At 54.5% G+C, this 14090-nt stretch overlaps 1 protein-coding gene across 1 annotated transcript in view; it reads right to left on the bottom strand.

The window, feature by feature from the left end:
• LOC106893896 (zinc transporter ZIP11-like) overlaps nucleotides 1-14090 on the bottom strand; it is a gene marked incomplete at its 5' end in the record, with an annotated part of 65005 nt that overhangs the window by 26733 nt on the left and 24182 nt on the right. Inside the window, one exon of the mRNA XM_014952191.1 lies at nucleotides 7070-7139. Within this exon, the coding sequence (XP_014807677.1) occupies nucleotides 7070-7139 (70 nt within the window). The remainder of the gene's footprint in view (nucleotides 1-7069; nucleotides 7140-14090) is intronic.

Genomic DNA, 14090 nt, shown 5'->3' with positions numbered 1-14090 from the left:
GGGGGGGGGGGGATAAAATAATAATATATCTGTTTACATCACTTCCAGCCTCGCACCCGCTCTCCAGCTGCTCTAACTGGGAGCTTTCACTGGGGAGATAGTGGGGCAGGTGGGCTGCTGGGGGGAGCGATGGTCCCTCAGCACCAAGAGACTTGGGGAGTGGAGTCGTGCCAGGGGAGGGCAAGGACAAATTAAACATTATACCCACAAAAACGTGTGCTTTTCCCCCCTTCCCTGCCCCCGGAAAGGAGGAAAGGCTCAGAGCCCGGACAAAACATCACCTGCAGTTTGCAGAGAGGATGCGGCGAAGTCTCCGGTGGGATCCAGGTGCTGAGGAAGAGGAGAAGGAACCGGTCCCTGCACCAGGAGTTTGGGTTTTAGGTGAGAAAAGCTCACAGGTGCAGGTCATAGAGTCACAGAATGGTTTGGGTGGGAAGGGATCTTAAATATCATCTCATTCCACCCCCTGCCCTGGGCAGGGACACCTCCCACCAGCCCAGGTTGCTCCAAGCCCCCTCCAACCTGCCCTTGAACCCCTCCAGGGATGGGGCAGCCATAGCTTCTCTGGCCAACCTGGGCCAGGCTCTCACCACCCTCACACCAAACAAGTTCTTCCTAAAATCTCATTAAATCTCCCCTCTTTCAGGTTAAAACCATTTCCCCTCGTCCTATGGCTCCCCTCCCTGATCCAGAGTCCCTCCCCATCTCTCCTGGAGCCCCTTTAGGGACAGGAAGGGGCTCTAAGGTCTCCCCGGAGCCTTCTCTTCTCCAGGCTGAACCCCCCAACTCTCTCAGCCTGTCCCCACAGCAGAGGGGCTCCAGCCCTCCCAGCATCTCCATAGCCCCCCCCAGGGCAAGGACAAATTAAACATTATACCCGTAAAAACATGCGCTTTTCCCCCCTTCCCTGCCCCTGGAGAGGAGGAAAGGCTCAGAGCCCGGACAAAACATCACCTGCAGTTTGCAGAGAGGATGCAGCGAAGTCTCCAGTGGGATCCGGGTGCTGAGGATGGGGAGAAGGAATCGGTCCCTGCACCAGGAGCTTGGGATTTAGGTGAGAAAAGCTCACAGGTGCAGGTCATAGAGTCACAGAATGGTTTGGGTTGGAAGAGACCACCCCCTGCCCTGGGCAGGGACACCTCCCACCAGCCCAGGTTGCTCCAAGCCCCCTCCAACCTGGCCTTGAACCCCTCCAGGGATGGGGCAGCCACAGCTTCTCTGGGCAACCTGGGCCAGGCTCTCACCACCCTCACACCAAACACCCCCTGATCCTATCGCAGCACTCCCTGAGCAAGAGTCCTTCCCCATCTCTCCTGTAGCCCTTTCATGTACAGGATGGGGCCATAAGGTCTCCCTGGAGCCTTCCCTTCTCTAGGCTGAACAACCCCAATTCTCTCAGCCTGTCCCCACAGCAGAGGGGCTCCAGCCCTCCCAGCATCTCCATAGCCCCCCCCGGCCCCACTCCAACAGCTCCATGTCCCTCTGCTGTTGGTGGCCCCAGAGCTGGAGGCAGCACTGCAGGGGGGGGGGTCCACCTCACCCAGGAGGGTCCCAACCCAAGAAAAGAGGGTGCTGTGGGGGTGACACCTCTCCCTGCCCGGGCACCGAGGGGTTCCCCTGCCACCCCCTCACCCTCTGACCTCTGCAGCTGCCAAAGGGGATCCATGTGAACCCCCCAAATCGCTCCCCAGCCGTGCAGGGAACGCTGCCGTCACCACCGAGAGCAGAACCCCCCAGTTCCCTCTGCTTTAAACCAGAGGCAGCAGCTGAAGCTCTACTGCCCCCACCCCACCCCAAATGTACCCGCCTTCATCCTAAGGCTGAGGTTTGCCAAAAAACTTGCCTGCACCATTTCTAACCTCTCTCAATTATTGGCACCCGCAGCATCCTACGAGGACCCGGTGCTCAGACCACCCGTGGCTTAACCAAACATTCCACTTTATTTTCCAAACTCATAGTCCCTTTTATATATATATATATATATATGTATGTATCTCATCTGCTCAAAGTAATTTACAGCGTTTCACTCGACATTGTTTTCACTTCTTTGAATGTTCTTGCTCGTCTCAAAGAGCTGCCCCCCCGCGGCATTTTTCCAGCCAAAAAAACACGTTTGGGAGTCCCGCTCCCTCCAGAACTCGCCCTACAGCCACGGGACACCATGAACCAGCCCCAAATCTGCCCAGACCAGGCTGATCGGAGCATGGATGTTACCACCTAGTGTCAGATGGGAGAGGAGCAGGGAACGGGAATGGGAACGGGGATGGGGATGAAAACGGGGACAAGGATGGGAACGGGGATGGGAACAGGAATGGGAATGGGGATGGGGACAGCTCTTGCTCTGCAGAAACCTCCCGGTGTGGGACTTTCAGCCCAGAGCACTGACATCCCGGACACCTCTACTTTCCAGCCCCCAGCAGGGACATGAGCTTCCTAACCCTGTAACAGGGATGGATTTGGAACTAAAAATGCACCGTTTTGGGGGATGGTGAGTACAGAAAAATTCCCATCCCTGTTCTATTCTGTCTTTCCAGTCCAAGTCAGACTTGTGAATGTTTCTTGCCTACAACCAACCAAGGTATTCCCTGTAACAGCCGGGTCCACACTGCCCTAATTCACCTCTGTTTTCCATGGAGGAAGCAGAGAAGCAGCTCTGCCCCATCCGTGTCGGGACCACGGGGAGCACAGAGAGCAGCCAGCACCAAAAATGCAGACTAGAAGGGAAATGTGGGGATGGGGGCACCGTCCTGGGCCATTCAAACCATCACCCAGGGAGTTATGGAGTGAAACCAGCCCAGCAAACCCTCGGCAAAGGAGAAGGATGCTTTTTCTGAGGAGGCAGGAATCCCCCATCCGATGCTGGAGGGATCCCAGGGCAAAGCCACCGGGCTGCGGGAGCACCCTCCTGGGTGGGAGCTCGGACTGGAGATGGCTCTCCACACTGAAATTAAAATTAAATGAGCCCTCTGCCCAACTCAGCCCTCACCAATTACCCAGGACCTCAAAATGCTGCTGCAGTTGAACTTATCTTTTTTTTTTTTTTTTAATATATTTTATTTTCTGGCACATATCGTCCCTTGTGACCAGAAAAGACCGCAGCTCTGGTCCCTGGGGACCCCCGTTACCCCCAGGACCCCCATCCTCGAAGGATGCTGTATCCCTGCCCGGGGCTGCACCGTGGGGCTCACACCCCCTCTGTGATGGGGACAAAGCCTGAACCAAACTGCAAATGGCCACGAGAAGGATGGTGAGGGCAAGGGAGCAGAAGGGAGGAGAGAGGACATCCAGGCCCCCAGCTCCAGTCCCTGGGGACCCCTGTCCCCTCCAGGACTCCTATCCTTGGAGGATGCTCTGTCTCTGCTGCCCAAGGCTGCACCGTGGGGCTCACACCCCCTCTGTGATGGGGACAAAGCCCAAACCAAACCCCAAAGGGGCACGGGAGGGACAGTGTGGGGGGGGGGGAGCAGGAGGAGGGGGAACCCCCAGGTGTCCCTGCCCACTCGGCATCCCCAGAGCAGCCCAGGGAAGCACAAATTCAGCCCCTCCTGATCTCAGCAGCTCCAGCCCCATCTGGTTCCCGTTAAATCAGCCTCACAAGGTGGAGAGGGTTTCCTCCCCCCCTCCCCAACGCTACAGCCTGCAAAGGAGGGGGAGGTAAAACAGCTTTTTTAAGACATGGCTGCCCTTCTCTTTACCTTCCTGCCTGGAAGGCAGCCAGCAGCAGCTCATGCCTCCCTGCTCACATCTGGAGGGGACATTCCCCCCTCCTGGGGCTCCCCGCACACCCCACACCGGGCACAGCTCCTCTGCAGGGGGGCTCTGCTCCCCCACCCCGGGCACACGCTTGCTCTGGGTCTCACTCCTCCTCTGTCACCACAGCAGCTTTGTCCTGAGCCGCTATTTCCAGCCCCTGGGACCTTCCCAGCCTTTCATCCCAGTGAGGAACTGGGCAGGAGAATCGTGGTCCTGCAGCAGGAAGGGATGGAGAGAGGGATGCTGCGCTCCTCAGCAGGGAGGGATGGAGGAAGGGATGCTCTGCAGCAGGGATGCAGCATCACCAGCATCCCCAGACAGGCCAAATAAAGCGGGGTTTCCCCCCCGGCCCCGGCTGCCACACTACAAGCCATAAATGAAACAACTCGCCAGGAGAAGGGCTGGAATCCCAAGAGCAAGCCCTGGGAGAGAGAAGCTGTGGAGGAGCCAGATGGCAGGAACGGAGCCTGCACACCCGGTGGCAGCAAAGAAACGCGGAGGAGAGTGGGCAGGGACCTGGCAGAAAGCTCCGAGATGCTCCGGGGATCTGGGGTGGAGGGAAGGGGGATCCTGCAAGCCCAGACATAAGGGGCAGGAGCCTACTGGAGCACAGAGAGCCAGGGAATGGCAGAGAGGATGCACACACACACAAAGCACCGGGTGTTTTAAAAGGCGAGAAGCCCACGCTGCTCCCAAACCCTCCTTTATTCGGTTTTCAGCCAAACCTCAAAGCATCCCAATGAATCAGACCATCATCTGTGAGTCTTTGCCTGCTTAAGCCATCCGTGCTGGTCCTTACTGGCCACAGTGGCTCCCAGCCAGCCCCATCTCTGCAGTAGAGCTGGCCCAAAAACAGTCCTTCGCCATGCCCCACAGCACCCATCCATCAGGTGGGCAGCACCGAGAAACCCCCCAGCCACTGGGATTTCATAGAATCATAGGATTGTCTCGGCTGGAAGGGACCCTCCAGATCATAGAATCACAGAATCATAGAATTGTCTAGGTTGGAAGGGACCTTAAAGATCATCTAGTCCAACCATCAACCTATCTCTGACAAAAAAAAAAAAAAGAAAAAAGAAATAAGCAATTAAAAAAATCATCAAGTCCAACTATCAACCTAACAACACTGCCAAAACCCCATCACTAACCCTGCGGGGTATCAGGGAGGGGGTATTAACTCCCCCAAACAAACTGGGGAGCATCACGGCACTAAAAACAAAGCACTTGGGATGGTGATGGATGGACGGGGCAGGATGGACGGGGCAGGCAGGGACCTTGAGATGCTCTGGGGTCTCTCCGCAAACACGCTGCTTATCTGCAAAGCCCGTGGCTCCGAAAACAGCCCTTGGGGATCCAGCAGGGCCGTGTCTCACCAGGACCCCGCAGAGAGCTGGAAGGAATTCAGGCTCCTTCCCCGCTCCGGGAGCAATGCAGAATCACAGAATCAATCTTCTAGGTTGGAAGGGACCTTAAAGATCATCTTGTCCAACCGTCAACCTCACTTTGACAAAAATAGACACCCAAAAAGCAACACCATCACTAAACCATACCTCCCAGCACTACATCAACCCATCAAGGTTCCCCAGGCATCGATTCACCGAGCACAAGGAAGGTCCTCTGGTAGCGTGGGCAAGTGACAGCCGGCCCTGGGGACATCCACCAGCCACGGGGAGCTACTCCAGGCATCCATGTCTTTAGCTCGGGCTCCCTGCACCTTGGATCCTTCATCAACACTCGTGCCCGACGCAGGGTTTGGAGGAATGAGCCTTCCCAAAAGGCAGCTCACCCCAGCCAGGCACGAACACCCTTAGTCACACCTGGGGGGAGCAGAAGGGAGGAGGAAAACCCCGTCACGCAGCGGCTTCATTAAAACCCTATTTCAAAATAACAGGCACGAGGGGGATCATGACTGCGGCGTCCCCCAGGAGCTGAGCTTGGCTTTCCCCTCAGCTCGATTTCTCACATTGCCTCACCTCAAGTATAATCCCAGCACTATTTTTTAAGCCCACAGAACAGGAATGAGTCACCTCGAGTTTTACTCTTCCCCATTTCCAACCGGTTTCACGGCGGAGCGGCTACAACCGAGCGGTTTTTGGGCTGCCCGGGGGTGACAGCCACAGACAGATCGGTGGCAACGAAGTTATTTTGCCTCCTTTTGCAGCTGACTAAATTTGCATCGGTATTTTCACGGTACAGACTCCACCTTTCATCTAACATGATTAATGCCGTTGTAAATACAGAGAAAGAACCAGCTGCTTCTGGCTTCTTAGCTTCTACTGAGCAGCTGACGAAAGGGAAAAAAAAAAAAAGTCCTTTTGTTCAAGCATCTCTAGAGCCTCTGTGGACTTTTTGAAGAGCCTTTTCTTTCAAAAGGTTAGAGAAATGTGGTGTCTAGAGCTGGTGTATCCCGTTTTTCTCCCCACGAGCCTGGATGGCATCTGCTGCCAACAAAGAGCGCAGGGCAGGATGTAAGAGGGCATCAGGTACCAAAGGTTTTGCTCGTGTCTTTGCAGGGTCCTCACGGTCACAGAAAGGGCTGGACAAGCTGGAGGGCTCCAAACCCAGCCCCGGGACCCCACGGATCCTCCGGCGGGACCACGGTGGCTGAGACAACCTGGCACCTCCAACCTCCAGCCCTGAAGGTGGGTTATTACAGAATCACAGAATCGTAGTGGTTGGAAGGGACCTCAGAGATCATCGAGTCCAACCACAAAAAAAAACAAACAAAAAAACAAAACAACAAAAAAACAACAAAAACCCCCCAAAAAAACCCCACCTCCAACCACCTAAACACAAAACAACATCCAAACCAAAACCATCACCCCCCCACACAACATCCCACCACAAACCAATAATCTTGGGCACTAGAGCATGCCCGGAAGAGCCATGTCTACACGTTTCTTAAATCCCTCCAGGGATGGTGACTCCACCACCTCCCTGGGCAGTCCATTCCAATGCCTGACAACCCTTTCAGTAAAGAAATGTTTCCTAATATCCAACCTGACCTTCCCCTGGCGCAACTTGAAGCCATAAGGCTGGACACAGCCTTATTCACAGGCTGGACAGGGCAGGACCCACAGCGTGGCTCTGGCACACGCGGGGCGATGGGGACCTGCTGTGCCACGAGGGTAAAATTCAACCAGAAGAAGAAAAGCCTTTGGAAAGGGCAGGTCGAGGAGCTCGGCAGGAGGGTGCCGTTTGGCCAAGCAGCCACCAAGAGGTGCCAGCAGCTCTTCCAGAGCCCAGGCAGCTCCTCCAGCACCAACTCCCCCCCCCCAATGCCCACAGAGCAGGAGTGAGTGATGTTGGGACTCACCTGGCGCTTTGGAAGGTGGCAGACGCTGATTTTCCAACAGCCCCGAATCCAACTCCCACTGCCAGACCCTCTGAAATAGGAAGGAAAAAAAAAAACAACCAACAGTCAGGTCAAACCCCACAACAGCCCCAGGACCGTCCCTCCTTCTGCGCTTCAATGGGGCAAAGACCGGCATGAGCAGGAGAGCAGGGCTCCGGGCAGGTCATTACCCTTCTCATTTTAATCTAAATTCATTTAATCTCAGCTCAGTGCAAGAGCCTGCCAGGCTGCCCAGGGTAATTCCCCACTCGACCCCAAATTAACAGTTTCTGAGGAAGGAGAGAGGAGAGATTTCTCTATTTATGAGGGCGCTGGAGGGGAAAAGATCCCACTCCCCCCCACCCGAAATGCTGTTTTAATAAAGAGCAACAGCAGCACAAAACACCAAAATCTGCTCAAAAGGATTCTGGCGGGTTAAAACTCTGCAGAGAAGCCACCCCTGCGAGGTGCAGACAAACAGGTACCAGGGGGGGCTGCAGAAGAACCAAACCCCAACCTCCGGGAGCTGAGCTAAACCAGGACGGGGATCCCCGCAATGACACCCCCCCAATTCTGGTCTCCCTGTGCCCAAATCCCAGCCCAGCACCTGGACAGACAGTGTCCCACAGCAGAAAGGGAGTTTCTCCAAACTCCAGGAGAAAATTCCCATCTTGTGGATTATTTTAGATTACAGCTAATCCTGTAATTTTAGATGGTGGTTATTCCCATAAACCCCAAAGAAAACCAGCCGAGGAGCCTTCCCGGGGGGGCAGTGGGGACGGGAGACCTGGATCCCCCCCCGGCCTCCTCCCTGCAGCTCCTCAGGGATAAACTGCTCCCTCCTTCCTGCTCCCCTCCTGCCCTTGCTCAAACTTTCCCTCCCACCACAGCTCCATCCTCCCTCCCAGAAATGAAATAATCTTATTTTCAGGAGGCATCAAAAAAAACCAACCCACTTTTTTCCCCTTTGTTGTGAATCCCCATTTTTGTTTTTGATATTGCTCCCCTCTGAGCAAGGTGGAGGGGGTTGGAAAACCCATTCCAAGAACAAACCCAAAGCTGTTTGTGGAACTGGTTGGGTTTTACAGCCTTCAAAGGAGGCGATGACCCCGCGAGGGGACGGCGGGGGCCGTTCGGATGAGCATCCCAACGGGTTGAAGGTGTCACCAGGAGTGTTCACCTGTGCTACGGGAGGATAAGGGTGCAGGAGGAGAGGACCACCGTGCGTGTGTTTGTGGTCTTCTGAATTTCCAGTTGCCTTGGAAACAGAACCATAAAAAGCAGCACTAACTCGGATAATCACAGCATTTGCATCCTCGAGTCCAGGCTGAGCGGGGGGAGCTGAAACACTCGACGACTCCTCCGAGCCCTGACCCGGGGCTCGGGATGGAGAGAGGGAAAAAGACCCCCCCGTACGTGGCTACGGGACAAGGAGACTCCAAATTGTCCCTAAACCACCACGCCTGGGTGATAACTCCTCCTAGAGAACCAGCCAGAGGAGCCGAGGCACACGCCAGCCCCAGGAGAGATCACGCTCTTGTGCAAAGCTCTTGTGCAAAGTGCACCTCATGCCCCACCACTACCCAGGAGCTGGGGAGCCTCAGGGGCAGGAGCAGAGCCGGGGGGGCTGCGATTGGGATGCTTCAAGGTCTCCTCTCCACAGGCGAGTAAGCAAATTTGGGAAGAAAACCTTTTTATAGCCATTTAATAGCTGTGCTCCGTACGGCCCCGAGGATGTAACAAAATCCTGCACAAATGGGTCTGGCTCCGCTCTTCCCAAAGATTTCTTTTCAAGCAAGACTGGCCCAGAGAGCAAAAAATCAAAGGACAGAAGAGCTAATTTGTGTGAATAACCAAAACAGCTTTTGACAGAGGGGGAAAAAAAACCACACCGATTTCCCCGCTGCAAGGCAAGTCTCCCCGAGTAGGAAACAGCAGCACAATTAATGAAAGTACAAATCGCACAGACATGGAAACAAATTATGGGGAATTAAAATCAACAGATGGTGCGTAGTGAACTGCTTGTTCGGAGAGGGAGAGGCAGTGGAAGCTGCAGCCCGGTGGAGATGTTCACCAGCACGGAGAGGAGGAGGTGACACCACAGCCTCCGGCCACAGGCTTCTCCAGGTCCCCACTTCCCACAAAAGGGCACAAGAAATTCAACCAGGGCGAGTGCAGGTGCTGCTCCTGGGGAGGGATAACCCCCTACACCAGGACAGGCTGGGGTTGACCTGCTGGAGAGCAGCTCTGAGGAGAAAGACCTGGGAGTCCTGGTGGACAACAGGATGCCCATGAGCCAGCAATGGGCCCTTGTGGCCAAGAAGGCCAATGGCATCCTGGGGGGCATCAAGAAGGGGCATCAAGACCAGCAGGTGGAGGGAGGTCATCCTGCCCCTCTGCTCTGCCCTGGGGAGGCCCCAGCTGGAGCACTGGGACCAGTTCTGGGCTCCCCAGTTCCAGAAGGACAGGGAACTGCTGGAGAGGGGACAGCAGAGGGCTATGAAGATGATGAGGGGCCTGGAGCATCTCTCTGATGAGGACAGGATGAGAGTCTTGGGGCTGTTCAGTCTGGAGAAGAGAAGGCTGAGGGGGGATCTGATCAACACCTATAAATACTTCAAGGGTGGGTGTCAGGAGGAAGGGGCTGGTCTTTTTTCAGTGGTGCCCAGGGACAGGACAAGAGGAAACGGGCACAAACTTGACCATAAGAAGTTCCATCTAAACATGAGGAGGAACTTCTTTCCTGTGAGGGTGGCAGAGCCCTGGAAGAAGCTGCCCAGGGAGGTGGTGGAGTCTCCTTCTCTGGAGACATTCAAACCCCCCTGGACACGTTCCTGTGGGACCTGCTCTGGGTGGACCTGCTGTGGCCGGGGGTTGGAGGAGATGATTTCCAGGGGTCCCTTCCAACCCCGTATCATTCTGTGATTCTGTGACACAAGGGCTGGGGCAGGACCAGTAAGACCACCGGGCTGCTGACCCGAGCATCCCACACGAACTCACAGCCAAGCGACTGGTGTCACACGTGGTCCAGAAGCAGCAGAGACCCCAGCACTTCCCAGGTCCCTGCTGAGCCCGGGGAAGCCTCAAATTCTGCAGAGCAGACGCCGTGTGACGCACTCAGCCCATTGCTGAGATTGGTTCTGAATATTTCATTTAGAAAAGCCTGCCAAGATCACACAATAACCACAGCTCTTCAATAACGCAGGTTCAGCCCCTTTCAAAGAAGATGTCAAAGCCCAAACCGCCTCCTTTTTGTGGGAAATCAGGCAGAGACACAGGGATTTCCACGGAAAACGAACAGAAAACGCCAACCCCGTATCATTCTGTGATTCTGTGACACAAGGGCTGGGGCAGGACCAGTAAGACCACCGGGCTGCTGACCCGAGCATCCCACACGAACTCACAGCCAAGCGACTGGTGTCACACGTGGTCCAGAAGCAGCAGAGACCCCAGCACTTCCCAGGTCCCTGCTGAGCCCGGGGAAGCCTCAAATTCTGCAGAGCAGACGCCGTGTGACGCACTCAGCCCATTGCTGAGATTGGTTCTGAATATTTCATTTAGAAAAGCCTGCCAAGATCACACAATAACCACAGCTCTTCAATAACGCAGGTTCAGCCCCTTTCAAAGAAGATGTCAAAGCCCAAACCGCCTCCTTTTTGTGGGAAATCAGGCAGAGACACAGGGATTTCCACGGAAAACGAACAGAAAACGCCTGCTGCCAGTTTGCCCCCACTCACAGCCAGCTCAGCCCTCCGGCTGCAGCCCCTCTCTCAGGAATTCTGCACGTAGGCAAATTATAAATAGCCCGAGTGGCTTCTTCAGGTGGAGGAAAAGACACAAAAACCAGAAAGGTTAATGTTTCTATGTCAACCGCTCAGAGATGCGCTGCGCTGAAGGCCCTGCAAATGGATGGTGGGGACAGGAGGTCAGTGAGGATGGGTGTGGGAGAGCAGATCTCTCACCCCCTGAAAGCTCAGGCATCAGCACGAAAAATAAAGAGCCCTGGGTGATTTCTGGCTCTACCAGCAGCAAAGGCAGAGAGGGGCACAGCCCCGGAAGACCCTGAGTGACTGAAGGATCTACGGTGGCCACCACCCCGTGGAGGGCAAGGCAAAAGCCCCCCAGCTTGGGATGTGAAAGAGGGTGGGAGGCACATCCCACAGGAAACCTTTCCACATCGGAGAGGGTTTTTCAGTGGCTGGAGCTGTTGTCAGCCCCTCTTGAAACCGGTGATGGAGCTGGGAGAACTGGTGGTCCCACAGAACCCCGTTAGCTGGCGAGCTCGCCCGGTGAAGACGCCAGGCTGGGGTGTTAATTCAGCTTCTCTCTGCTGAGTTGCAGAACAAAGGAAGAAAAACATGACCAATCTCAGCTTCTATTTAACCTAAACAAAGGGATTTTGCCTCTCTCGGGCTTCCTGGGCTTTACAATTCAAGACGCTTGATCCTGATAAGGCATTACCCGGGGATCAGACTAATCCTGTGCCAACCTGGGCATCAGCTGCAAACCTCTCCCTGGGCAGCACTCCCGCCACGGAGCTCTCCTCTCTGCTGGTTTTCTGAGAAAAGAGGGGAAAAAAAGCTTCAAAACCGCCACCTGCAAAGCGATAACCGTGCTGGAGGGTCACTGCCGAGACTCCTGGGGGGATTACACAGCAGTGGGGGGGGGAAAGTGTTAGCAATCAGGTCATTAAAGGTCATTAACAGAGAGGGCTCCAGCCCCAGACTCGGTGCTCAGGTACCACGGATGCTGCTGTGTGTGATCAGAGGGGAGGAAACTCCCAAATTACACCAAAGTTGGGAAACTAAAGGTGACTGGACTCACCTGGGAAGCTGCTCAGCTTTCCCTGGGTTTGAAATCTGGGTTTGTCCACTTTCTCCACTCCAAAATCACCTTCTGCCACTGCCCACAGCACTGAACGTTGGGTCTTTGCTCCAGTGCTCTCCATATATCTATTTTCTGAGAACCCTCAGCTCTGCCCGGAGCAGTCGATTCCACACAGCAGGACCCATCCCCCTTGGCAAATGCCACCCCAGCCTTAAATTCAAAGGATCAACGTGCAAGTGGAACGGCTGATCCCCATCCCATCAAACCTCTCCCTTATCACCCCCTGCCCGAGTCGGCAAGAGCTTGGCAAGCTGAAAGAACCGGGGGAAACGGAGCAGGCTGTGATTTTTAAATCCTATTCAGGGCGGCTTATGCAGCCAGGGCAGGGATCCCAGCCCCTCTGCTCTCCGTCTCCATCAGCAGCCAGAAAAACCTTCCTGAAAGCCCAGGGTGTGGGTTTCCTGGGACTCGTTGAGCTCCTGGCCTCGCCAGCTCCGTTTTCCAGCATGAAATGAGCTCCTCAACCCCCCCGGGAAGCCACTCGTAATCCCCGGGAGAAGGGCTGTTCGCAAACACGCCTGAAAATAAAAACCCTTCAAAAATCCTTCACTCAACCCCCCCGGGAAGCCACTCGTAATCCTCAGGAGAAGGACTGTTCGCAAACACGCCTGAAAATAAAAGCCCTTCAGATTCCTTCGAAATCCCCACGAGTAAAGAGCGAGCATCACCCCCAGGGCCTCGATAAATCACAGAGATGAGTAAGTTCCCCCCAGTTAATTGCGCCGCTCTTACAAGCCGTAAAGAGCGAGACAAGAGGCCGTGGCCAGAGAACAGCATCCTACAGGAAAGTTATAATGAAAAAAAGAATCCGCTAAACAACATTCACTTTTTCTCTCCCAATCAGTTTTTCATCACCTCGGCAGAATTTCGGGAATGAAGAAAACGAGGTGGCAGCATCCCCAAGCTCCTGCCCACCCGTCACCCACCCAGGGGTGTCTTTGCCTTAAAAACTGGAAGGAGAACTCCCCCTGGGGATGCAGCTCGGCTCCCCTGGGCAGGGGAGGAAGAGGAGGAGGAGGAGAAGGATCTGTGGTGACAATAAAACAAGCAGCAACTCACAGATCCCACAGCCTGAGTGGAGGCAAAAATCTTGGGCTTAGAGGGAGGGTGAAGATTTAGAGAAAAACTGAGGTTTGTAATGAGGAGGAGGAGGAGAAGGATCTGTGGTGACAATAAAACAAGCAGCAACTCACAGATCCCACAGCCTGAGTGGAGGCAAAAATCTTGGGCTTAGAGGGAGGGTGAAGATTTAGAGGAAAACTGAGGTTTGTAATTAACTTCTACCAAACCAGTAACACCACAGCGCTGCCACTGGGGCTGTGGGATTGCCGGGGCAGAGAAGGAGAGGAGAGCTGAGCTCCTGCCTGCAGAGCTTTGAAAGAAACAGCAAGAATTATGGATTTAACGGCAGTAAATGCCTTTGTGAGCAAAGGGAAGAGCCTGTGATGCTGAGAGCATCCTTTGCACGAGCAAACACCCACCCTGTGCGATGCAGGACCATAAAATCACCCTCTGGTTAAATGAAGCAACGATGTTGGGCTCATAAAGGGCTGCCCAAACCCTTCTCCTTGGTGACACCAAGCGTTGTGACAGCTTCACATCCCTCAGTGCTTCACCCCCCCGTGCCCCGGCAGCACCCCCAGCCCCGGCAGCCCCCGTCACCGGAGCCGGGAGCGACACCTTCCCCTCCTGCCAGGATTTCCAAAGCTAATTCTCCCGGGTCAGCACATGAACAGGCTTCCTTGAGGAAGGTACGACGGATGCCAACGTGCCATCAATTATTCATCCCGCTCTTTGAAGAACTATTAAGTTCCTAGTGGGAAATTAATCTTGCTATAATGAGGTTTGTATTTCGATGAGAGTTTAAGCATGTCCCTGTCGCCACTATTCAAACTCGAAGGTTTTTCCCCCAAGACTGACTTCCCGTTCCCCCTAGGTAACATCATTTTGCCATTACTGCGCAAGAAAGCGCAGAGATTACCAGATTTCAGGGATTTTCAGGTTTCTAGGCATCCACCATTATGAAAACAGCAAGCAGGAGGCTAAAGTCATTTTACAAAGACTTTTTTTCCCTTTTTTAAGTTAACCATGCCAGAAAGTAGCATGTCCTCAAACC

This window comes from Calidris pugnax, unplaced genomic scaffold (genome assembly GCF_001431845.1).
Source record: "Calidris pugnax isolate Ruff unplaced genomic scaffold, ASM143184v1 scaffold206, whole genome shotgun sequence".
Taxonomy (NCBI): Eukaryota; Metazoa; Chordata; class Aves; order Charadriiformes; family Scolopacidae; genus Calidris; species Calidris pugnax.
This window is presented reverse-complemented; position numbering and strand designations above follow the sequence as displayed.